The 25,926-nt window shown below is 34.9% G+C and overlaps 1 protein-coding gene across 2 annotated transcripts in view; it reads right to left on the bottom strand.

Annotated features, from left to right (window-relative positions):
- CNTN1 (contactin 1) overlaps positions 1 to 25,926 on the bottom strand; it is a 422,969-nt gene that overhangs the window by 45,192 nt on the left and 351,851 nt on the right. For both annotated transcript variants that reach the window (XM_040233499.1, XM_040233500.1), the window contains exons 19-23: positions 23,710 to 23,944; positions 20,991 to 21,094; positions 14,553 to 14,739; positions 6,713 to 6,825; positions 5,788 to 5,944 (exon numbers count right to left, since the gene is read on the bottom strand). In XM_040233499.1, coding sequence (XP_040089433.1) covers positions 5,788 to 5,944; positions 6,713 to 6,825; positions 14,553 to 14,739; positions 20,991 to 21,094; positions 23,710 to 23,944 — 796 coding nt within the window. The remainder of the gene's footprint in view (positions 1 to 5,787; positions 5,945 to 6,712; positions 6,826 to 14,552; positions 14,740 to 20,990; positions 21,095 to 23,709; positions 23,945 to 25,926) is intronic.

Here is a 25,926-nt window from a genome sequence, read left to right as displayed (position 1 = left end):
TCACTTAAGTATATGGCATCCGGTCATTAAATAAGACAGGTTAAAGCAAGCCTTAGACCACCATGTATATACAGGCTATTGTATAAAATTAGACACTCAGACTATTTTTGGTTTTGAAAATGCTTACCAACGTATTTGCAAAATTGCTGATGTTAATGACAAATTTAAATTTCATAAAGCAGGAATTAAACATAGACAGTGGAGAAGGGAGCATGTGAGTAACATAGTCAGACATCTGACTAAAGGTTTCACTGGAGAACGGTTTCCTAGCCCTTTAACTTCTGCTACTGCGAAGAGAACAAACTGAAAAAACAAAATGTGTTTTTCATCAGTGTTGAAGTCAGTGGCTTTGGTTATGTAGTTTAACTTAATAGCTTGGAGTCACCAAAAATAGTAGGTTAAATGTTTAGATCATATCATCAATGGTAACATCAGGATAAATTGAAGATTTATTAGAACACATAAAGTCAACAAAATAAATACATAGTAACTTTAAATCAAGCAGAAAAGATGTCTTGTTCTTTTAGAACCTACCCTAGACTTTACCACTGCCTTCTTTCCAATCCAGACCATCATCATATTAATCATTCTATGATAATAACCTTGTAATTCATCTCCTTATATCTTACTCTCCTACTGTATATATTTTCCACAAACAACAAAGTAATTTTTCAAGTGCAAATATCTGGTCATATTACTACCACTGTAAAGGGTTCAAATAACTACTTTTTTTTATTTTAAGTAGTCCAAACTCTAAAATGTCCTTGAAAGTCTTGATTTGACTAAGATAACTTTAGTGTGTTTAAAACTAAAAGAAAAATAAAAGCTCAAAATATGCACATTGACACATCAGTAATGAAATACTGCGTCTCTGTGGATATGTATTGTTAATTTATATTCTTAAATTTCATAAGTGTATCTTTCATGAAGAAGTGAACTGAAGTGAAGTCACTCAGTCATGCCCAACTCTTTGTGACCCCATGGACTATAGCCTACCAGGATCCTCCATCCATGGGATTTTCCAGGCAAGAACACTGGAGTGGGTTGCCATTAAGATAAATTACTTTGTATTAAAATTTATAGTTAAATTTCACTTGATTCTTAATTTCATTCACAATGATCTATAAAAACAAAGGATTCTTAAAAGACAATACAGAGTGTATCAGATATATTATGCTTGTGATGAAACATTTGCAGAGTTATGTTTGCCTCTATGTGAACTATAAGCAATCTGACGGGGAATAATTTATTAAGAGAGCAGATGACAGTGTTCAGGTCAGAGATAAGTGGAGTTACAAATTACCATGTCTAATAAATTTTCTAGAATATCTCTAATACAAAGTTTTAATTGTTGTTAGAAGCAAATTTGTAGATTCGCAAGGCATAAATCATGCTCCCAATAGGATAGCATATCAACATTCTAGACATCTAAATTACAGTTTAAGTTGCCCCAATTATTCTTATAACTAAATCTTCCTCTATACAGAAACCATGAATTAATTAAACAATTATTTGTTAATACCCTGTTACGTGCCAGATATTTCCCTTGAATTCTAAGGATACAAGGATTGAGCAAGGCAGGCAAGAACTTGCTCCCATACAGCTTAGATACAAGTAAGGTTATAGACAATAAAAGGTATAAATTAATAAATAATTCTAATAGCTATAAATATGAATAAATTTAAAAAATGATGTGATATGAAAAGCACTAGAGTAGGGGGCTATGTTACATTGATAGACATATAATAATTCTTCCTTGAGAAGATGACATCTGAGCAGAAACAAAAATGACAGAAATAACCAGCAGTGCCAAAATCCACAGAATTCCAAACAGCGGCAAGAACAAGTACAGAGGCTTAAAGGTTGAATAATGTTTAAAGGTTGAATAATGCTGGTATGTTCAAGAAGCAAAAAAGGTTAAAGGAGCACAGGTGAAATCAATTGAGGGAAAAGTGGGTGGATCAGATTATACAGGCGAGTGGTGAGGAATTTTGCTTTTATTCTATGGGATGTTTTTCTAAGAGGAAAGCTATATGATTTGACTTATGTTTGGAAGGATCCGTCTGGCTGTTATACAGAGAATGGACTATATATAGGAAGCCAAAATTGGAAGCCAAGAGAAATTTTAGAATTATAGTAGAGCCAGAAGGGGGATGATTGTGATGTAGACTCCAAAGTATGTGGAAATATATAAATGGTAGAACATTTTAAGTATGTAAATTATGCCTGAAGTATTTTAGGCATTTAATGTATATTTTTTGAATGAGAAAATGAATGAACAGCACGATGCATATAGACATGAAAATGTAGCAATGTATTATATTCATAGCGACATATTTTAGGCACAAAAACTGAAACAAAGGAAAATACTGGGAGTTTTTTAAACTTAATGAAAAGTCTAACATTTTCATATGTATTCAAATGCTTTTCCCATTACAAATAACTTGAAAATAATACATGATAAAATTCTAGAATGGTGTGTTCATAAAATACCTGATATTTTTAAATATTAATTCTACAGGTTTTTGAGGGTTTTTTGGTACAGTTCTGACCAAATTAAGAGATAAATAACAAAAATTCTGCATTAATAAAAACATTTTCTATTATTTAGCAATAAAAGGAAACTCTTCTGAGTATATTTCAAGTTTCTAAAAAATCATACTGTGTCTTCTGTACATGGGCCATTTACACCCTGAAATCAGACTATAAACTTGGTGTGCTGCAGCTGGTCCATACTACCTGCCAAAAGGTGACTGTTACATTTTAAGGAAATTTGTGAGGGGGTTGTTTAAAATGCTGTTCTTAAAATTGAAACTATGTAAACTTATTAGTTAATTGAAAAAAATTAGAACAAAGATAGCAAATACTCAGCTTCATCACTTTGGTTGGTTTTAATTGCTAAGTCATGTTCGAGTCTTACAATCCCATGGGCTGTATGTAGCCTACCAGGCTCTTCTGTTGGATGGATTGCCCAGGCAAGAATACTGGAGTGGGTTGCTGCTTCTTTCGCCAGGGGATCTTCCCAAACCAGGAATTGAACCTGGGTCTCGGGCATTGCAGGCAGATTCTATACCAACTGAGGTAGGAGGGAATCCCTTCCCTAGGCTTCCCTGGTAGCTCAGATGGTAAAGAATCTGCCTGCAATGTAGGAGACCTCGGTTTGATTCTTGGATGGGGAAGATCCCCTGGAGAAGGGATAGGCTACTGACTCCAGTGTTCTTGGGCTTCCCTGGTGGCTCAGTTGGTAAAGAATCTGCCAGCTGTGTGGATTACACTTTCACTTTCCTCACTCTACTGCAGTTCATCCTCATCAGTGCTCATGAGGTTATGCCTATTGCGTCTGGATGGTGACAATCCTATCCCAGTGTGCTCCTGAGCTTGTTGTTTAGTTGCCAAGTGTCCAACTCTTTGTGACCCCATTGACTGTAGCCCACCAGGCTCCTCTGTCCATGGGATTTCCCAGGCAAGAAGAGTGGAGTGGGTTGCCATTTCCTTTCCCAGGGGATCTTTTCCACCCAGAGACTGAACCCACATCTCCTTTATTGTAGGGAGATTCTTTACCATTGAGCAACTAGGGAAACTTGTGCTGAGCACCTCCTTCCAACTCCATGTTTAGGGACATCATGTAGCAAGCTTGAAATCAGACATGATGAAAATATCTACATCGTAAAAATTGGCAAACACTAGACACCAGGGCTTCCTCCCTCCTTCAGAGGGTCCACTGTTTAACATTTGCCGGAACATCACTGGTTACAACTCTACTGATGCTACTGTCACTGCTACAGTCTTTGTCACTGCTGCAAACTTCTGTAGTTTAAATCCCAGAAATTACCTTTTGCTTCCCATTAGGGACACATCAAGAGTAAAAATGGAGAGAACACCACCATGCCACTGTCTGGCTTCTAGAGAGGGAAGGTCAGTTTTCAAAAGTAACTTACTCAGGATTTTGTGCATTTTATCACTTTCAAAATAGTTTCCCTTTGTGAAACAGCCCTTCTAAGTGTAAAACTATTGAATCTGTGTGCTATCCAAGTTCAAAATTTAGAAAAAGTTTCAAAAATACAAAGATGCCGTGTTTTCCTATCAAAATAGTGATGACTTAAAAGATAGAGTCTAATGTTGGAGTGGTGCAGTAGAAAATGCACTCATACACAATAATAAGAGGAACACAGTTGATACATATTTTCAAAGAAAATTTGAAATATAGAAGTAAAACTCTTTAACTCATTGTTTGAATTTAACCTTCAGGAAGATTATTTGAATTTAACCTGCAGAAAGATCTATAAAAATGCAGTGAAAATAGTATTATTTATGATAGAAAAAACTGAAATGGGTAGATAATTTTGCACATTTGTTTGAGAGAATAGTAGTCGCAGTGTTAGTTGCTTAGTTGTGTCCAACTCTTTGTGACACCACAGACTATAGCCCACAAGGCTCTTCTGTCCATGGGACTCTCCAGGCAAGAATACTCGACTGGATTGCCATTCCCTTCTCTAGAAGACCTTCCAGACTCAGGAATCGAACCCAGGTCTACTGCACTGAAGGCAGGTTCTTTACCGTTTGAGCTACAGAGATTTTAAATAAAACTCATGAATTTTTCCATGTTCATGAAACATAATTGATAAAATTTGGATATGACAGGATATATTCAATAAAAGCCCACACATGAAATTACAAATATCTATAGGGTAACTTAAAGCAAATTCCACTGAACATTAGTTAAGCAGTTAGAGTGTTTGGAATATGACTATATTTTATTTTCCTTTCATTTTTTGAAATTTCTAAATTTTTAAAAAGACATAATAACAATGTCTAAACTAAATTGTTTTTAATGTAAATAATTTAAATTCATATGAAAACATAAAATTTCCATTCATATTTTTATGCTTTTCTCATTGCAAATAATTTAAATAATTTGCAAATAAATCCAAACATTTTTTTAAAGTCTTGAATTGTACTATTTACCTAACATCTGACATTTCATGTTAATTCAACAGTTTCTTTGTATAGTTATGTTTGGACCAAAAATGCTGGCATTGTTTTAAAGGACTTTTTATTAGGTTAATGTATAGCATATTCATCTATTTAACTATATATCATCAAATTTTCTTCTAAATCAATTACTCCATCTTTGATTTAGTATCTTCTAGAATTTCATAACCTCATAAAATTCTCAAAATAACATTGATTTTAATCCAGTATAAACTAAACCATGTGTACAGAGTGAGAGAAAAGCAACAAAATTTTAAAAATTAGTAGAGTTTTACAAATCCAAATAGAGGAAAAAAATCACTGCCTTACATATCTATTTCAAATTAACCAATGCTGTGAAAATAGAGTTTTCAGAAAAGGAATAGCTATACTGAGACAAATAGATATATTGGTAAAGGAAGGAATTGTCATCTACTATCTTTCTTATTATTATGCTAATATGTGTAAGGTAAGAAAACAAACAGTGTTTAGGAAAAGATTAATAATAGTCCAATGAATTTTCTTTTGATATTAGAGAAGTTTGGATATTATTATCTTTGGATAATATTATTTGTATAAGTTTGGATATTATTATTTATTATTTTAATAAATACCATTGTGTTTTGATGTTCAGATAATAATCAGTAAGTATCTGATATGTTGCCAATGTACTTTTGTGACACATAAGGGGACAAATATTAAGTTAAATCTACTTACAAATAATACTGATATTAGTGGGAATATCAGTCCCACATTTGTACTTGGGAACCCATATGGGCCTAGAAACTTATGAGTACTTAATTAAAATGTGCTTACCTGAAATTTTGACTTGAGACACCACTCCATCTCCTCCATCACTGTGTGCACGAACCTCTACAACATATTCTCCATCCCTGGGGATTGGGACTTCTATGGAGTGTTTATGAGTTGAATACAGCTTGCCATCATGCTGGCCATCAGGTCTATAGAGTACCTTTAAAAGTTTCAGAATGTAACTATTTAATAAATGGGTAATAGTGAACCAATTCCTTAATACTAAATTTGAATAAAGATGTTTATACTTTCAATAATTTAAAAAAATATTAGGAAGCTATGTGTAAACTAGCTGAAAAATCCATATTATTTTTAAATCACATAGATTTTATTTATTTTAGGCTAAGCATCTGAATTTCATTTTTTGAAACTAAAATAGAGATTAAAAATGTATTTTTTTAATGAAAAAAGTATAAAATGAGGGCTCTTTCAATATAGTGAAATAGTCTTAAAAATTGCCTCACAATTAGAATTTTTCACACTATTCCTAAAATTTGGTATCCATTGAAAAATGTGATAGTGATATAAAGAATTTATAGAAATAATCTTTTTTTCCCATTTTTGTTCAGTTACGGAGGGTGCCTCAATACATCAAAGAATTCACTATGTGCTTGGCAACATTATCTTAATCACTGCCAAGCAAAAATCGATTCTTTCTCTCTTCCTTAAACACTAATTATTCTAACAATTCTATTCATTAAAGTAGTTATTCTATTTTGTCCACTTGACATTGTATTTTCCTGGAATTCACTGAAGCTCTTTTCTCATTTCAAAATTTATCATAAAACTATGTCGTCTGATTCCACTGCACAACTAGAATAAGAGCTGGATGGGTTTTGACAAAACAACAATAAAAAAAACCAAATACCAATCACTCTCTATAAGAATGAAGCTTGTGTAGGAAACAATCTAGTAATCTTTTGCATACCTTATATCCCGTCACTGTAGATTCATTTGACAGCGCAACCACATGGTCCCAGGTGATTATGTAGCGTGAACCAGACCTTACGGAACTGATGATCCGCGGAGGCTGGCTTGGAGCTGTGGAAGTAATAATATGCTACTGATGGTAACCACATGCAACTTCAGTTCTGCAAGCTGCATCACATCAGGAATTATAATACTGACAGTGATATGGGAATAAAAATACTAATTTTGATGTCTGTATTACGTGCTTGGCCCTATGGTCTGCATCCACGGTTTCATTTAATGTACCTCGTGGCCCTGGGAGGTAAGGTAATATAATGATCTCTTATTCTCCTCTCATCAACCTTCAGTTGGTTGTCTCTTTCCCACCACTCTTTAGAAACTGCTATTCTCAAGGTCATCAGTCACCTCCAGTTGGCCAAATCTAATGTCACATTTTTTATTCTTTTCAAGTTTAACATCTTCACAGCATTTCAGAGAATTAACCTTCTAAATCTTTTTGAATATATTTTCTTAAATTCATAATCTCTTATAATCTTTCCTCCTGTCTCTCAGTTTGCTCCTTCTCATTAATCATTCTTTGCTAGCTCCATGACCTCTGCCAAGTTTCCCAATGTTGGGAAGACAGGACTTGATCCTCGGCACTCATCTCTCCTCTATGTATAAATCTCCCCAAACCTTACATCTGGGCCTATGGCTTTAAATACATACGATTCTGTCTCAAGGTAATCTTTTAACTTGTACAGATATGTGTCCAACTTCCTATATCCTCCTCAATGTCTAAAGGGTTTCCCAAATGCAATATAATCAAGACAGACATTTACTATGTACCCTTCAAATCTACCTTTCTCTATTTCCCCAATTTACTAAATGGCACAACCAAACTCCCAATGTTTCAAGCCAAAATCTATTCAGTCTTCTGTTTCATTCATTGCCAACATACAAATTAGCTGAAAACTATCAACTCTGCCTGCAGAAAATTTTCTGCTTCTTTCTATCTCTTTCTATCTCTGGTCACCATCAGCTCTTCCTTGAATATTAAAAAAGGTCTCCTAATTGGCTATACAGCTTTCACTCTTATTCTACCATGTTCCTTATTTACCCAGAAGGCAGAAAATTATATATATATATATGTGATATCACTCTCTGCCTTAAAATTGTCCAGTGATTTCTTATGACACTTAGAATTTAAACTCCTTACTATGATCTGTAAGACCCTGCTTCACATGACTCTTCCACAATTCAGAGCTGGAACCATTGTCTTTTCTACACTTAAAACACACCAAACTCCTCTCATGTAAAGGCTTTGTACTCGTTATTTTCTCTGCCTGATAGAATCTCCTCAGCAAAGTCCTCCTTCTTATTACTCATATCCTAGGTCTAATAGGATCTTCTCTAAAAGGACATTCCCAACTATCTGATTAGAATTTGGCTCCCACCCAAGTCATTTTAAATGTTCATATTTGGTTATTTCTTGGGTTTTATGTATAACTTATCTTTAATTGAATTGTAGTTGATTTACCATATTAGTTTCAGGTGTACAACAGTGATTCATATTTTTGACTATACCACTTTAAAAGTTATAAAATAGCAGCTATGTAATTGTATATCAATGCCATACAATATATCCTTGTAGCTTATTTATTTTATATATAGCAGCTTGTACCTCTGAATCCTGTAACCCTAGTCCCTTTTAGTTTCCATTTGCATGAAATATCTTTGCCATCTCCTCACTTTCAGTATATGTGTGTCTTTAGCTCTAAAGTGAGTCTCTTGAAAGTATCAAATACATGGGGCTTTTTTTTCTACTTAATCAACCACTCTATGCCTTTTATTTTTCACTCTGTCTTTTTTTTCACTCTATGTCTTTTGATTAGAACATTTAGCATATTGACATTTGAAATGATTATTGATAGACATGTATTTAATGCCATTCTGTTATTTGTTTTCTGGTTGTTTCTGTACTTCTCTGTTCTTTTAGTTTCTTCCCTTGTGGTTTGATGATTTTCTTTATTTGCATGCTTGTGTTCCTATCTCTCAAGTTTTTCTGTGTGTATAATTGTGGGTTTTGATTTGTACTTACCATGGAGTTCATATATGTTGACCTATAAATATATCTGCCTGTCTTAAACTGATTCAGTTCAAACACATTCTAAGATATCTACTTTTTAAACCTCCTTTGCAAGTTTTGTGTTTTGATGTCATATTTCACTTCTGCATGTTTAACCCTTAATAGTCTATTGTGGTTATAGTTAATTTTATAATTTCTTTTTTCAGTCTTCATAGTTGCTTATTCAAGTGCTCAATCCACAGCCTTTACTATATATTTGACTTTACTAGTAGTATTTTTTCTTTTCTATCAATTCTTACTACTTATTGTAGCCTTCTCTTTTCCACTTGGAAAAGATTCTTTAAAAATTTTTGTAAGATTGGTTTAGTATTGATAAGCTCTGTTTTTGCTTATTTTATCTTTTGTTCAATTCTGATTGATAACCATAGTAAATAGCGTATCTTAGTTTGTAGGGTTTTCCCTTTTAGCACTTTAAATATATTAGGTAACTCCCATCTGGCTTGCGAAGTTTCTGCAGAAATGTCGGGTAATAGTCTTATGGAGGTTCCCTTGTATGTGATTTTTTAAATTTTTCTCTTACTGACTTTAGAATTCTCTCTTTAACTTTTGCCATTTTCTTTATAATATGTCTTACGTTTCTTTGGGTTCATCATGTTTGGAATCCTCTGTGATTCCTGTATCTGGATATCTCTTTCCTTCTTCAGGTTTGGAAATTTTCAGCCATAATTTAATCAAATATATTTTGGCCCTGTTCTCTCTTCTTATTCTGGAACTCTCTATAATAAAAATGTTGCTATGCTTGATGTTGTCACAGAGGTCCCTTAAACTAGTCCCTTAAAGTCTGTTTCTCTTTTGCTGTTCTGATTGGGTTATTTCCATTATTCTGTCTTCCAGATCTTTTGTATCACACAGTTTGCTGCTAATTCCATCTAGTTTTCATTTCAGTCATTGAATTCTTCAGTTGTGACTTATTCCTTTCTATATTTCCTAATTCTTGTTAAGATTTTCACTGTCTTCATTTATTGTTTTCCCAAGTTCAGTTAGTATTCTTATTACTAATGACAAACTCTATCTGGTAAATTATTTACCTCTTTTTATTAGTCATTTTTTAAGGAGATTTTTCCTTGTTCTTTTAAAGTAATTCCTCTGTATTCAGGTTCAAGTTTCTCAGACTCTTTGAAATTAGGTGAAACACTTCTTGTTGTTCAGTTGCTCAGTCATGTCTGATTATTTGTGACCCCATGAGTGCAGCATGCCAGGCTTCCCTGTCCTTCACTATCTCCAGGACTTTGCTCAAACTCATGTCCATTAAGTTGGTGATACCATCCAACCATCTCATCCTCTATTGTCCCCTTCTCCTCCAGCCTCCAATCTTTTGCAGCATCAGGATCTTTTCAAATGAGTCAGCTCTTTGCCTCAGGTAGTCAAAGGATTGGAACTTCAGCTTCAGCATCATTCCTTCCAATGAATATTCAGGCTTGCTTTCTTTTGGTATTGACTGGTTTGATCTCTTTGCAGTCCAAAGGACTCTCAAGAGTGTTCTCCATCACCACAGTTCAAAAGCATCAATTTTTTAGCACTCAGCCTTCTTTATGGTCCAACTCTCACATCATACATGACTACTGGAAAAACCATAGCTTTGACTAGATGGACCTTTGTCAGCAGAGTAATGTCTCTGCTTTTTAATATGCTGTCTAGGGTGGTCATAGCTTTTCTTCCAAGGAGCAAGTATCTTTTATTTTCATGGCTGCAGTCACTGTCCACAGTGATTTTAGAGCCCAAGAAAATAAAGTCTGTCACTGTTTCCAATGTTTCCCCATCTATTTGTTGTGAAATGATCAGACTGGATACCATTAGTTTTTTGAATGTTAAAATTTAAATCAGTTTTTTCACTCTCCTCTTTCACTTTCATCAAGAGACTCTTTAGTTCCTCTTTTCTTTCTGCCATAAGGGTGGTGGCATCCGCATATCTGAGGTTATTGATATTTCTTCTGGCAATCTGGATTACAGTTTGTGTTTCATCCAGCCAAGTACTTCTAATGATGTACTCTGCACAGAAGTTGAATAAGCAGGGTGACAATAAACAGCCTTGACCTACCCCGTCCCAATTTTGATCCAGTCCATTGTTCCATGTCTTGTTCTAACTGTTGCTTTTTGACCTGCATACAGGTTTCTCAGGAGGCAGGTAAGGTGGTTTGATATTCCCATCTCTTTCAGAATTTTAAGGTTTATTGTGATCTACAGTTATGGAGAGTACCTCATGAGAAACTCCGGACTGGAAGAAGCACAAGCTGGAATCAAGATTGCCGGGAGAAATATCAATAACCTCAGATATGCAGATGATACCACCCTTATGGCAGAAAGTGAAGAAGAGCTAAAAAGCCTCTTGATGAAAGTGAAAGAGGAGAGCGAAAAAGTTGGCTTAAAGCTCAGCATTCGGAAAATGAAGATCATGGCATCCGGTCCCATCACTTCATGGGAAATAGATGGGGAAACAGTGGAAACAGTGTCAGATTTTATTTTGGGGGGGGGCTCCAAAATCACTGCAGATGGTGGCTGCAGCCGTGAAATTAAAAGACGCTTACTCCTTGGAAGAAAAGTTATGACCAACCTAGATAGTATATTCAAAAGCAGAGACATTACTTTGCAGACTAAGGTCCGTCTAGTCAAGGCTATGGTTTTTCCTGTGGTCATGTATGGATGTGAGAGTTGGACTGTGAAGAAGGCTGAGCACCGAAGAATTGATGCTTTTGAACTGTGGTGTTGGAGAAGACTCTTGAGAGTCCCTTGGACTGCAAGGAGATCCAACCAGTCCATTCTGAAGGAGATCAGCCCTGGGATTTCTTTGGAAGGACTGATGCTAAAGCTGAAGCTCCAGTACTTTGGCCACCTCATGCGAAGAGTTGGCTCATTGGAAAAGACTGATGCTGGGAGGGATGGCGGCAGGAGGAGAAGGGGACGACTGAGGATGAGATGGCTGGATGGCATCATGGACTCGATGGACGTGAGTCTGAGTGAACTCCGGAGATGGTGATGGACAGGGAGGCCTGGCGTGCTGCGATTCATGGGGTCGCAAAGAGTCGGACACAACTGAGTGACTGAACTAAACTGAACTGAACTGACACAGTTAAAGGCTTTAGTGTAGTCAAGAAAGACGTAAATATTTTTTCTGGAATTCCCTTGCTTTTTCTATGATCCAATGGATGTTGGCAATTTGATCTCTTGTTCCTCTGCCTTTTCTAAATCCAACTTGTGCATCTGGAAGTTCTCAGTTCACGTATTATTGAATCCTAGCTTGAAGGATCTTGAGCATTACTTTGTTAGAACTTGAAATGAGCACAATTGTGAGGTAGTTTAAACATTCTTTGGCATTGCCTTTCTTTGGGTTTGGGATGAAACCTGACCCATTCTAGTCCTGTGGCCACTGCTGAGTTTTCCAAATTTGCTGGCATATTAAGTGCAGCACTTTAACAGTATCATCTTTTAGTATTTGAAATAGCTCAACTGTAATTCTATCCAGTTCTTGAAAGTGTGTTCCTATGTTGTAGTTGCTCTATCAGTCAGCATATGCCCAGTGGCTTTGGTGCGAGAGCTGGATCTATAATTAGCACAGATCACATATTTTCCTAGGGCATGCTGGTGGGATATGGGGCTGGAAATGGAGGTGCTCTATCCAAAGGTAGGTGGGAGCTGGAACTTTGCCTATGTTCAGTGGCCATCACCATTCTACTGGGGGTAGTTTTGGGTCCCAGGGTGCTGGAGCAGGAGCCTTGAGGGTCAATTTTAAGCTGGTTTCATTCCCTTTCAATGTGCTCTCCCTCTCCCCCCTGCGGCATCTTTGCCCCCAGGGCTAAGCACTGCTAGAGCAAGGGTACTAGAGTGGGTGCCCAGAGCAGGCTAGAGCATGTGATAAGACAGTCCTGGCAAGACAGTCAGAGCTTGAGACAGCTCCCAATTCACAGCCTCTGCGAGCACAGGCAATGGTTTTCTTTGCTCCATTCGGATCCAGTGCCTGTTCTTTGCCAGTTCTATCCCCCACAGTTGCACAATCTCCTTGGCAATGTAGCCTTTGTTTTACTGGGGAGTTGTTCTGAAGAAGGCATCTGGTACAGGCTGGGACATATGCTGGGGCTGTCCCAGGAAATCACTCCAGCAGATTTTTCTCTTCATGAATGAGATTTTATTTTTCTACAGCCATCTTGTAAGTCCCACCAGTATTGAAATCTGCTATTGGGACTCATCTTCCTGGTGCTGGACTCCATGGTTGGGGAACCTTAGATGTGGCTCAAACCACTCTCCAGGGAGGATCCCTGAGTCTGGGATATTCGCCTTCCATTTCTATGTCCCCGACTAGGGCTATGGTCCCAACCTGATTACTTCTCCCTTTCAACTTGACTCTATGTGGATCTTACTTCAGAGCCTTGATTGTAGAAGAGTATTTCCAATAGCCTCCAGTTTGTTTTCAGAGAGAACTGCTCTACATGTAGGTGTGTTTATGATGTGTTCATTGAGGGAAGTGAGCTCAAGTCCTCTACTCTGCCATCTTGGTCTCCTCCTCCCTTGTTATCTATTTAATTTATTGCTCTGTCATTTGATGTTATCATATTTATTTGTCATATTTTTCTCTCCTTCCTTCTCTCTCTCCCTCTCTTTCCATTAGTTTGTTAAATCCTGTGAGAAGAGGATCTGGGTCTGGCTTGATCCTTTCTCTATCGTCAATACCTAGAGCTGTCGAGGGCACATAGCATACATTTGATAAATTAATAAATTGAAGAAATAACAAAGGAATGAATGCTGTTTTTATAAGTTACAAAGTTGATGTTTAAATATTGAAGTAATATGTCTACCAATACACAATTGAGTAAGTGATAGAGACAAATTTGAAACCCCTCTTTGATACCAAAGTCTGAATCCTACCTCCATGCTCTGTTATACCATTTTCACCCAAATAAATTTCCAAACTCTAATGGTAATAATGTCTTCAAATTCTTGCGAAACTTCCCAGGATTCTGAATATAAATTCTCTTCTTCTATTTGTTCAACTTAATTTCAAGAAGGAGCTATCATAGTGAAGCCAGGGAGATGAGGATGAGCAGAAAATGTAAGCAGGGCAGGAGGTCTTATTATCTCAACAATGAGAACATACAGTAATAAGAGAGTGAAGATAATACTTCAAAATTTAACTTGCATTTGCATTGTACAATGATGACATAAATCAAAGCAAAGAAAAATTGCACAGGTTTCATTTTCTCATGCTGTTGATGCATTCTTATAAAATCAAGTTTAAAATAATAAACTAATTATCTAATGATGCAAGATTTTGTGGATAGTCTTTAGAAAAGGAGGTTCTGGGGTGGGAGGGGGGCTCATGTTTGGGAACGCATGTACACCTGTGGTGGATTCATGTTGATCTATGCCAAAACCAATACAGAATTGTAAAGTAAAAATTAAAAATAAATAAATAAATTAAAAAATATATATAAAATAAAATAAAAAATGCAAAAAAAAAAGAAAAAAAAAAAAAGAAAAGGAGGTTCTGTAATTTTATTTCTGAGATGGATATTAATTATGTGAAAGTATTTGCCACATTTTTCATCTACAATAACTAACAATGTTTTTGTTGTATTTTAAAACTTGTGTGATTTTAAAAGCTAAAATTGAAACCCAAATGTGCTCAGATTGCTAGGTAGTAAATTTCTCTCACCTGTACCTGTATCATTCAATCAATTGGGAATTTTGACAAGTATATAATGCAAATATTGAGACTCACGTGCTTTCTTGGTGAAGGTCTCAATCATATCACTGGGAGGTCCACACCCTGCACTATTGCACGCCCTGACTTCCACAAAATACTGGGTGTCAGGCAGAAGGTTCTCCAGCCTGGCCGAGTATTCTTGGCTAGCAACTTGAACTCTGTGTGCAGCTGCTTCTTTGTCATGGGAAGCCCAGTACCGAATCTGCAAGTTAAGTATTTTCATGATTCAGACACTTCAGTTGTAAAAAATTCTTTTCAACTTGTTACGACACCATTGATGATGGCTGGGCATCAGATTCTCAAATGTTACTTGCTGTTCCATTTCTATCAGTCTTAGACTATGGCAAAGCATATAATGCAGATCTGATTAAAGACGTCAAAAGCAAATTAAAGCCTCACTTCAAGCCCTGAAATAGCCATACATGGATGAAAAAAGAGAAAAAGCCAGAAAACTTTGCATAAGGTTTGCTCTCAAAACATAAAACTGGTCTATTTAGAAGCATTTGACACAATAATTTACATCATTGGTTTTCTGCTTTCTGTTTATATGATTGCAAATTTGTTAAGGGTCATTGATAAAAACAGCCATGTGGTCTAAAACAGGCTAGCATAATTATTTTCAGCTAGCTTATTTCAGAAATATGTGAAAGAATCTTCTTTGAACCTATATAGAGACCAGCTATCAAAGAAATATTATACCTAATAACTGGTTGCAGAAATTATTTATCTAAAATATTTTTAAAAATGTCATTCATGTGGTAATTAGAAATGATTACTTTTACCATCTAGCATATCAATGGCAGCCTTCATAGGCTCTTAAATTTTAAGTTAAAGCCATGAATTATAATTTTCATTCCTCAAATTTTTGGTTAAAAAATCTATAATTATATCTGTTATAAATAAAAATAAAAGCTTGCTTATAAGTTTACCTCTATTTTATATTTTAAATATCCTGTCTGTAAAACAATGAGATTTTAATTTCACAATTAACCAATAAGATAATATTTAATATTGATATAATTCTGAAATTTTTTTTACATAAACCCATATGAAGCCATTATAAAATGGAACTGGACAGCTCAAATTTCCATAGTAACAAAATGGGGTTTATATGTAGAATGAACACATTTTTTTTAAAAAGGCTAGTTACTAATTTCTGATTGGTTTCCTTTGATATATTTTTATCTTGTTGACTAGTGGTCATTTTTTCTGATGCCAATACATTTTTTCCGAAGGGTTTTGATAGAATCTCTTTGGCTTTTCTGCTCTCTGACCAAGGATGGCTCAGAACTGAGGAAGTAGAATTATACCAAGTGGTTCCAAAGTCAGATGGCAGAGAAAAGATTTATGACGGTAGGAGTATCCTTGTGAAGGCATGAGTTTCCTCATGCTGGGAACCTTCAGGCAGTGCCTACATTCATCTGAGAAGGAGGAAGACAGCCTACATTTCAGTGAGCATTTGAACTGTGTGACATGTAAGGCCTCTTCCACTGCTTGGCTGAAGAGAAATAAAATGCACATTTATATTCCAATGAAATGTCAGGTACTAAAGTAGGATCATTCACGTGTATTATTTTCTCAACAAGTCTGGAATGGTAGCGTTTACCTTGTTTAATGCTGCAGTCCATGGGGTCACAAAGAGTCGGACACGACTTAGTGACTGAAGAACAACAGTTTGTTATATAGCAATCAAAACTGAAGCCCCTGAGCTGCAGGTACTTTTATATGGATGCCTATTGACTGAGACTACCTTTCACAATCTCCATTCCAATATCACAACTTTTCTATACAGTTTAAATAGGAGAAAATTTTTAAGGCATTGTAGATTTATAGTGCTGTGTCAACCTCCTCTGCTGTACACCAAAGTGACTCAGTTGCATACATATATACATTATTTTTTTATATTCTTTTCCATATTCTGTGATAAACCATAAAAGAAAAGAGAAGATTTTTAACTAAATATTCCTAAGATACTAAGCACTAAAATAAGGACTTAACAGTGACAAATTTTTTGACATTTTACCCAAAATTCCATGAGGCGTTTTGGCAATAGAGAAGGAAAGAACAAAATTTTCTTTAATTTACTCTTTGCATCTATATCCTAAGTGTCTAATTACTATATTCATCTGATTTTGACACAGATCTATGTTACACGGTCTCCACTGAAATTCCCAATAAACTTAAGCATTGCTTTAGTTATGCCGTGGTAACTAGGGAACCCAGAGAGTCAATGAGTAAGCAAAATAATCTCTGATTTCCTTATTTTATAATATGAGATTTGAATGACATTTTTACAGTATTTTAAGCATCTACTAATGAAAGCATCAGATACAAAATTATTTTGGTTGAATAAGCTCTCTCTCCTTAACTCAAATCATTCATTTACATATAAATTGCAATATTTTCAAACAATTCTAAATTAAACAGTCTATATAAAATATGGCATTGTATTTTTTTTTTATCTGAACTAGCCATTGACCATGCACTTAGAGATAATTTCCAAATAGACAATTTGGGCGACTGCATTTTGATCCTTGCCCTGAGTTGCCCTTTGAGGTGAAGAACCAACTTTAACCTGAGAGAAAACTGCTTGGAATGAAGTGAACCCATAGTAATGAAGCAGAAAAAATGCATGGCTTTTGGCTGATCACTAGGGAGACCGACAGACAGCCTGAACGAACTAGTGTAAAAATAAACAAATAAATGAGGCTGCTGTGGCTTTAAGGATGCTGCCGCCGCTGCTGCTGCTGCTGCTGCTGCAACAGACCATAAATTCATTTTCACGTGCTAGAGCAACATATGGTGTATTTATTTCTATTGCATGCTGTGGTATTATATAAATTTAACTCTTTATTTACATGTTCCTAGAATCTGCACAACACTCCATGTCTAGTGTTAATCTATCTTAGTGTTTATTAAACAGTTATGGAATTGCATCATTACTGGTCTCTGCTATTACTAGATTATAAATGGCTTGAGGACAAATATTAATTATTTTGAACATGATGTACAGATGACTGCAGTTGATATATGACACTCATTCATTCATTGAATAAACATTTATTGTGTATATACCTTGTACCAGCTACTGTGCTAGGTGCTGGAAATATAGTAGTGAACCAAGCAAACATGTTTTTGCCTTCACAGATCTTTAAAAAAAGAAATCAAAACGTTTAAGTCTACATAGATTACTAATATCTTTGATGGAATAATCTAAGTGTATAACTTTGCTCCAAGAAAATTGACTCTTTGTAACAATATTGGAAAGCTGAAAAGAAAAGCCTCAGAAAAAGGACTAACTCATACTTTTAATAAAGAATAATTATACTTTCCATACATTTATGAGCTACAATAACACCACTTTTGAATAAAGATAGTAGTTATATTCCTTCCAAGGGAAATGTAATAAATTTTAATAAATAAATAAAGACCTAGATGTTACAGTTATGGTAGTGCTTAAAAACATTTAGCACTTTTGAAAATTAGACTTGCTCCATTGTTATTTTCTACTTCAGTAGTAAACTTTTGTTGCAGATTTCCAAATTCTCTCCTTCAAATTCTAAATTTCTGAAAAAAAATCTGTGATAACTGAATATTTTTTTTTGTTATAGATTTAATGGGCTTTCCTGATAGATTAGTTGGTAAATCCACCTGCAATGCAGGAGACCCCGGTTCAATTCCTGGGTTGGGAAGATCTTCTGGAAAGGGGGTAGACTACCCACTCCAATATTCCTGGGATTCCCTTGTGGCTCAGCTGGTAAAGAACCCACCTGCAATGTGGGAGACCTGGTTTCAATCCCTGAGTTGGGAAGACTCCCTGAAGAAGGGAAAAGCTACCCACTCCAGTATTCTGGCCTGGAGAACTGATGGATGGGATCACAAAGAGTTGGACATGACAACTGAATGTTCTTTTGTTATGGATTTAATACAGTTTTCCAGAAAATAATCTAAATAGAGTTACTTAAATAAAAACTGAGGTTCTGCAACAAAAAGTTCAACCTCTAAAAGATGTTATATAATAGCTTGATAGCATCCAGATCATAGACTAAGTCATGCATTAGTACATTCTATGGGTTAAGAAGAGCAGTAATATAAATCTTTCAAAATCTGTATTCTTATACCTCTTGGAAGCTATGCAAAGTTCATTTTTATTTTAGCCATTGGTTCAAGAACTAAACAGTCCTATGCAGGCTTCAACCAGCTTCCCATAAGTACTACCTGCATTTTTCCTCTGCTATTTCCACTAAACTCTCACTTCCTGTCTTGTATCATTCTTGATGCTGCAGTGTGAACTTTGCCCTGCCCTTCATGCAGGGAAGGGTGGTGGTGCCCCTGGGGCCATTCTTAATCTGTGGGCAATTACAGTGGTTGAAAGCTTCTCCTTTCATCCCATGTGGGTCAGTTTTGAACCACATTTATGATGTTCCTCAAAGATCCCAAGGGATGGAGTATCAGTTGCCACAGTGGTTGCCAACATGATAAAGCATTTTTCTAACCTAGCTTCTCACTCTTCTGTTCATTCTGCTTTTTCCTCTTATTTACTCCCTGAGATCATATTTAAAACAAATACATAAGCAACAATAACAACAGCAAAATCACTAACTTTTTCTACACCTATGTCTGACTTTCCTTTTAGGAGATCAGATTTAGATACATGCCTTCTCCAAAGAAGAAAATACCATATTTCCTAACATGAGCTTCTGCTCTCCACAATAATTTGACTTTTTAAGACATCTGAGTAAACTAATCAGGATTGATAATCTTTTAAGAATAATCAATCATCTTCATTAATCTCTCATTCAGCTGCTAACAGGCTTTCTGTTATTCCTGATAGCACATTGTGCTTGTTTTCATTAAGGGAATTCTTTACCTGCTGGGTAAGTAAACTAAGTCTTTGTGGATTCCTGGGCAGGAGCCCAAAGTTCTAATATGCCTTTGATAAGAAACACTTCTTGAATTCTTCTAGTTCACCTACACTGCAGGAAATTAAGATCAAGGTTAGAAGTGGTGAGCTCTTTAACTAGCCAAGGTGGGACAGATGGGGGGGGGGGGGGAATAAAACTTGAACTTTCTATAAGACAAACTTAAAACCACAAGGGTTTATTTTTAATTTCAACTGCCTACAATTCTCACTTAAATCTCAGGAAATTAACCTTGAGATGGGGGTCAATCACACAGCTTTTCATTTATCTTATTAATTTGCTTTTTTTCTGTTTCTTTATAATTTATAACCATAATACATTTTCATGGGAAGTGCAGTGGAGTATTAGCTTTCATGATCATCTGTCTTGTTAAATCATTGACTTTTTCCTTCATATTTTAAAACAGAAACAATAACCATATTATAGCGAGCCAAGCTTTTCCCCTATAAAGAACATTTTCTTAGAGGAGAATAAATGTTATGGATTGTCTCTTAAACTGTCATGCTTGACTCTTTGATATTCAAGGCTCTGTGTGAAAAATGTAAAGGCTTTTTAAGAAGGAACAAATGGCAATAATAATTTTGTGATTTACTTCCAACACTTTTAACTATTCTCTGGAGAGGCAAGACCTAGGTTCAAGTCAGGATATATCAATTATTACTCAGATAAATGTTTTTAAACCTCCAAGTTCTTCATCTTTAAATTGGAAAAAAATAATAGTATTTATTCCTTGTGATTGTGTGGATTCAAAATGCGGGTTATTCAAATAACCCGCACTTAATGTTATTCCCTTTTTCATGTCATTGGACATTTGAAGAAGACAACAGTGGGCATATCATAGGTCAGTTCCTCTTAATTTTCAGTCTTTGTGCTATGAGATGACTTCAATTTTCCTACACAATTGAGTCTAAATTTCATAATAAAGATCCCAACCGAACTAGCTTTAATTTCCCAGGTCTTATTTCCTTTGACTAAAACAAGTCCTCCCCTTTCCTGCTGGCTAATTCTTACTACTCTTTTAAGTCTTATTTCAAAGGAAGTTACCTTTGCGATATTTTGAGTTTGCCAATTTTCTGCCTTCATATATAATATAATGGGATACATATTTAGTATATTTAGAAGTGTTTCCTTGGGAGGGTCTTTTGGAAGTGGAACTACTGAGTCAAGTCAAATATGATAAATATTTTAAATTACCAAAATGATTTCCCAAAAACTTGAGATTCACCAGATGTTATGAGAACATTTGTTTCAAAAGATCATGTTTAAGCCTGAGTGTTATTCTTTAGTTTTTATTTTGGTCAATTGTTTACTTACACATAGGACTCTACATCTCTCATAGATTAAGTTGGTTGGAAATCTCCACTTTACTCATAATAATTAATTAATAAATATCCAACATATTGAACACAGAAAATATAGTGTTGTCACATAAATCAGAAGGGCACAGAACACTGAAACATGCAACATATTTGAAAACATATGCTGATAATTATGAGTAGATGTATTTCAGTTTGATAAAAATTGAACTCACCTGATAGCTTTCTACTATTTTTTCTACAACATGCTCCCAATGAACAGATATCTCAGAAGATGATAAGACTTTTACTCCTACTGCTGTTGGGGCTTCACTGGGAGCTGAAATTTGATGAGAACATTGCATTCTTACATAAGATGCTTATATTAAGAAACTCAAATAGCACCATTTGCTGTATGAATGGATGAAACTATATTTTAGTATTTAAAATAGTTTTAATATTTCCAAAATAAATAGTTCAGTAATTTTATTACTTCTTCCTCTATTTTTATTTATGCCATGGCCATCAGTAATATACACACACACATATTCATATATATGAATGTTAATATAGAGAAACATATACATACATATGTACACACACACTTTTACAAAATATGGAAATCCATAATAATTTCTGATATCCTTGAGCAAGAACCATAATAATATTTTATATTTCTTTTAATTAACTTGTTTATGAAAGCTTGTGAATGCAAATCAAAATTTATTATTAATATGTTCAACTTATCAACTCTCTATATATTATTAAAAATAAGAAATTAGGTATTTTTTACAGAAAATTATTCATTAACAATTAATTTTCAACTTTCTCATGCTATTTGTATGAGCTAAAGATACACAGCAATACTTTCCTCTTTTTCTTTTACATTTAAGCTAAGTTTTTTTTTTTTTAAGATTCTTTGAAACAAGTTGTGACATTCACTACTTCTTGGGCTCAGGAAAGCTTTTATAAGTCTAATCTTCCAACTGGGCATCAAGTCAAATATGTATCAAAAAGGCCTCTGTTCAGTGAAAAAAAAGTACTCTATATCCCTTAAAAAAATTACACAAAGAAACTAAGGAAATCTTAAGCAGGAATGATCAGGAGTGATCAATTTTTATTGTCTTTTCTTAACAAGCCATAATTCTCTTTTATGCTAAAGTGTCCTGCATGTGAACACTGTTGTCTTTCCAAAACAAGGTAAATGTGTGGTGCTATGATTGATTTCTTAGCAGTAAAAGAGAAAATGAACATTTATACAAGTTTCGGCACATGCAGGTTTTATGAGGCTTTTGAAACATTTAGGAAAGAAATGTAATTAAATACAGGTGGCCATAACTAAAGACATGACAAGCATGACCTTTACCTGATGACTTTAGCATCAAATAAAACATTAGGAATGATACTGGGTGTGAAGATAACTTGTAAAATATTTTATATTTTCATTTCTCTGTGAATTGTACATATGTCATTCAAACTATTAAGATTGAGTCAAGTTATAATATTTCTTCAAATTAGAGCTAGTTTTGAAAATGTAAAATTCATTACCAAGGATTAAAAAGTCCAGAATTGATTATAAATTTAGAAATTTCTACTTGTTTTTCTATGTGTTTTATCTTTCAAAAAGAGTGTGTGTATATAGATACATATATAAGATAGTTGTTTATGTTTGTATTAGAAGTAAAGATCATGGAATGACTTGAATATATACATTTTTAACATATATGAAAGCTAAAAAATCTATGACTATAGAGCATAGACTTTCAGGGATAGCTAAATATTTCTTGTGGACCAAACATAATGTAAATTGGGTAAACTAACAAATAGTGCTTTTCCTCTAAGAAATCATAAGAATATTTCACATAGCTTTAAGTTTTAAAACCCTTCCATTGTTGCTTGTCACACATGTGCAAAGTGAAACTTATTCAAGCACAAATGTATTAGGTCAGAAAGCAATTAAAAGTTTTATTTTATCTTTTAGTTATTAATTATTTACCTAGTGTACATGAGTAGAAAGGTATAATAAGGAAGTATTATCTTTTCAAATAGGAAAATAAATAATAAAAATGTAGTAACTTAAATAGGAAATCATAGAAATCAGTAATTACATTTAAAACTATGTATTGTTTATCACAGATATATAAAGTTCTTCAGGAACATGATCAGTTCAATTTAAGTTTCTAGAAAAACAGAGAATCAGTATCAGTAATTTTATCCCTTTCATATATATTTTTATATACAAGAAAAAAACTTCAATTGGCCTTCTGACCCCCTTTTCATAGAATTATGCCTAAATTCCCTTTAATAAAATTCCAGGATGCTACTGTTGATAAAGAATCTGCCTGCAATGCTGGAGACCCTGGTTTAATCCCTGGGTAGGGAAGATCCCCTGGAGAAGGGAATGGCAACCCACTCCAGTATTCTTGCCGGGAGAATTCCATGGACAGAGGAGTCTGGTGGATTACAGTCTGTGGAGTCGCAAAGAATTGTATACAATTGAGCGACTAACACTAATGAACATGCTGCTGTAATGACAAAAAGAAGTTACATAAATGCTATATTACACATTTTTGAGTTAAATGGAGAAATTTTATAAAAACATTATATTATTAATTAAATATTATTAGTATATATTAAAGAGTTGGTAAACTAGTGAATTTTATGAATGAACAGGCATACTGAGGTTCTCAAATCTAGAGAATTTCTGACAGCAAAATTATAATTAAGAGATCAGGAATAGGGTCTAAGCCAACGATTTTAGTGGTGATTTACTAACTATCATAAACACAATCTAAAGGATGAAAAATATTTTGGCAACATTCTTGTCATTTAGATAAAGAGATTGACATGCTGATTTGGCTCAAAATAATACTGAAAAGACTGCAAACAAAATGCCTACTAGAGAACCAGATTTTTAATCCCTCATCATGTCAGTGGGGCCTTTCTTTCACCTACCGTCTTGTGCGGAGTGGATGACAGCTGTGAGACTGTAGGGTCCATCTCCTTTGTTGTTGAAAGCTTTGACTTTGACTTGAAATGCAGTGGAAGGGCGCATGGTCTCATCTTTATGGACATAGCGGCCAGTATCTGGATTAGTAACTGTCACTTTTTTCCATTCTTCCCCATCAAATGGCTTAAATGCCACTATGTAACCAAAATTGTTGCCGTAGTGGTATTCTCTTGACAAAGGCTAAATAGAAATGGAAATGTTAAATAGGTTTAAGCAATACAGGTAACAGGAAGAAAATCATGCAAACAAAAATGCTACACATGGAAGCAAGCTTTCTGTAAAAACATTTTTATTTCCTAAGTGAGAGCTGCCTACAAAAATTCGGCACAAACGAGCTGCAACACGTGAGACTTTGTTTACCAAGTTCACTATTTCTGAAACACCCTGGGGGACGGGTACCTCTCACTCTGGGTCTTTTTACTTTCAGTTTCTCCCGTCAAGAGTGCATTCCCTGAGTCAAAAGGCCCTTCCCTCACTTTCTGAAGGCTAAAAAGCTACTTAGTGTTTTCCCTGGCCACAGGATCTGCCATTTCAAGATTCTTTGTGCAATAATCCATATAAAACATCCCCAGTTATTTTTTCCTTCTTTAACACTATTATGATCTACACTATATATTTACTGATTGTCTACTTTTTTGTCTTTCTTGCCTAGTAGAACGTAAATTTCATGAGAACAGGGTTATTGACAGTTTCATTTACCTCTTTATCTCTAAAACCTAAACAAAGTCTCAAGTAGTATTCATTCAATGGATAAGTTAATGAATTTCTTTAGAGTTGAAAGACTATAACAAGAAAGTTAACTATACATTGGAATATCTGTATTGCAACTGAGAAACTGGTCACAGAAAAAGAACGAAAGAGAAAGGAGAAAAAGACAGCATTGCCTCCATCTGCAGGTGACTGGCTAGGCACCCTGTCTGACTGTAATACTTGAAAAAAGACCTCTGTTTTACATTTTCTTAGAGCTATTATTGGACTTCCCTGGTGGCTCAGACAGTAAAGCATCCGTCTACAATGTGGGAGACCCGGGTTGGATCCCTGGGTCGGGAAGATCCCCTGGAGAAGGAAATGGCAATCCACTCTAGTACTATTGCCTGGAAAATCCCATGGACAGAGGAGCCTGGTAGGCTAGGCTCCATGGGGTTGCAAAGAATCGGACATGACTGAGCAACTTCTTACATGTCAATTACTCAATAAAGATGTCCATGTCAGCCCTAAATTCTGACTTAAAACAAATTCTATTGAGTATTCATCATTTAATCTTTTTTAGCCATTATATATTTTCTTTTTACACAGAAATATCACAGTTAAAGTGTATTGAGGGAAAACCTCTAACTAAGTACAACATAGCAGCTTGACTATCCTTATGTTAAACAGGGATGCATGTAAATGTACAAAGTTCAAAGGAAGAAGAAGTTGTTCTTGGTTGCACAATATAGAAACTGTAAAGCATGACCACAAGGAGGTACATAACATAATTTTACATTATTAACAGAATAGCCTAACATTCCCACCAGACTTTAAACATTTCTTTTTCTTATTGATAGTTCTATACATAATTTTTCCAATTTAGTATATCAGAATTGGGCTTCCCTGGTGGCTCAGATGGTAAAGAATCTGCCTGTAATGTGAGAGACCCAGGTTCAATCCCTGGGTTGGGAAGATCCCCTGGAGAAGTGAATGGTAACCTATTTCAGTATTCTTGCCTAAAGAATTCCATGGACAGAGGAGTGTGGCAGGCTACAGTTCATGGTATCTCAGAGTCAGATATGATTGAGCGGCTAACATATCAGAATTAGCTATGAAGCTTTCAGAATGTAGTGACTCTCTGGTCCTATTCTGAGAGAATTGATTTCAAATTTACAGTAAATGAGTTCCAATCTGAATGTTTGACAAGCTTCTCATCTTATTGTGAGGCAGATATCTATACATGTTGAGAAAATAAAACCTAAAGAAGTAAAATGTTCAAATTTTCTAATATCTTTACTTTTTGTGTATCACACTGTCACTAAAACTGCCAAATCATGAGATTCAAATGAAGAAGAGGCAATTTTTTCCTAAATCCTACTTTAACATATGATGTAATGACAAGTAGAAAATATGACTATACAATACAGAGTGAAGTCAACTTTGGCTAAATATTCACTTATTGTATAAATTAA

This window comes from Oryx dammah, unplaced genomic scaffold, assembly GCF_014754425.2.
Source record: "Oryx dammah isolate SB20612 unplaced genomic scaffold, SCBI_Odam_1.1 HiC_scaffold_29, whole genome shotgun sequence".
In the NCBI taxonomy this organism is placed as follows: Eukaryota; Metazoa; Chordata; class Mammalia; order Artiodactyla; family Bovidae; genus Oryx; species Oryx dammah.
Note: the sequence above shows the minus strand (reverse complement) of the source record. Positions and strands in the feature narration are given on the sequence as shown.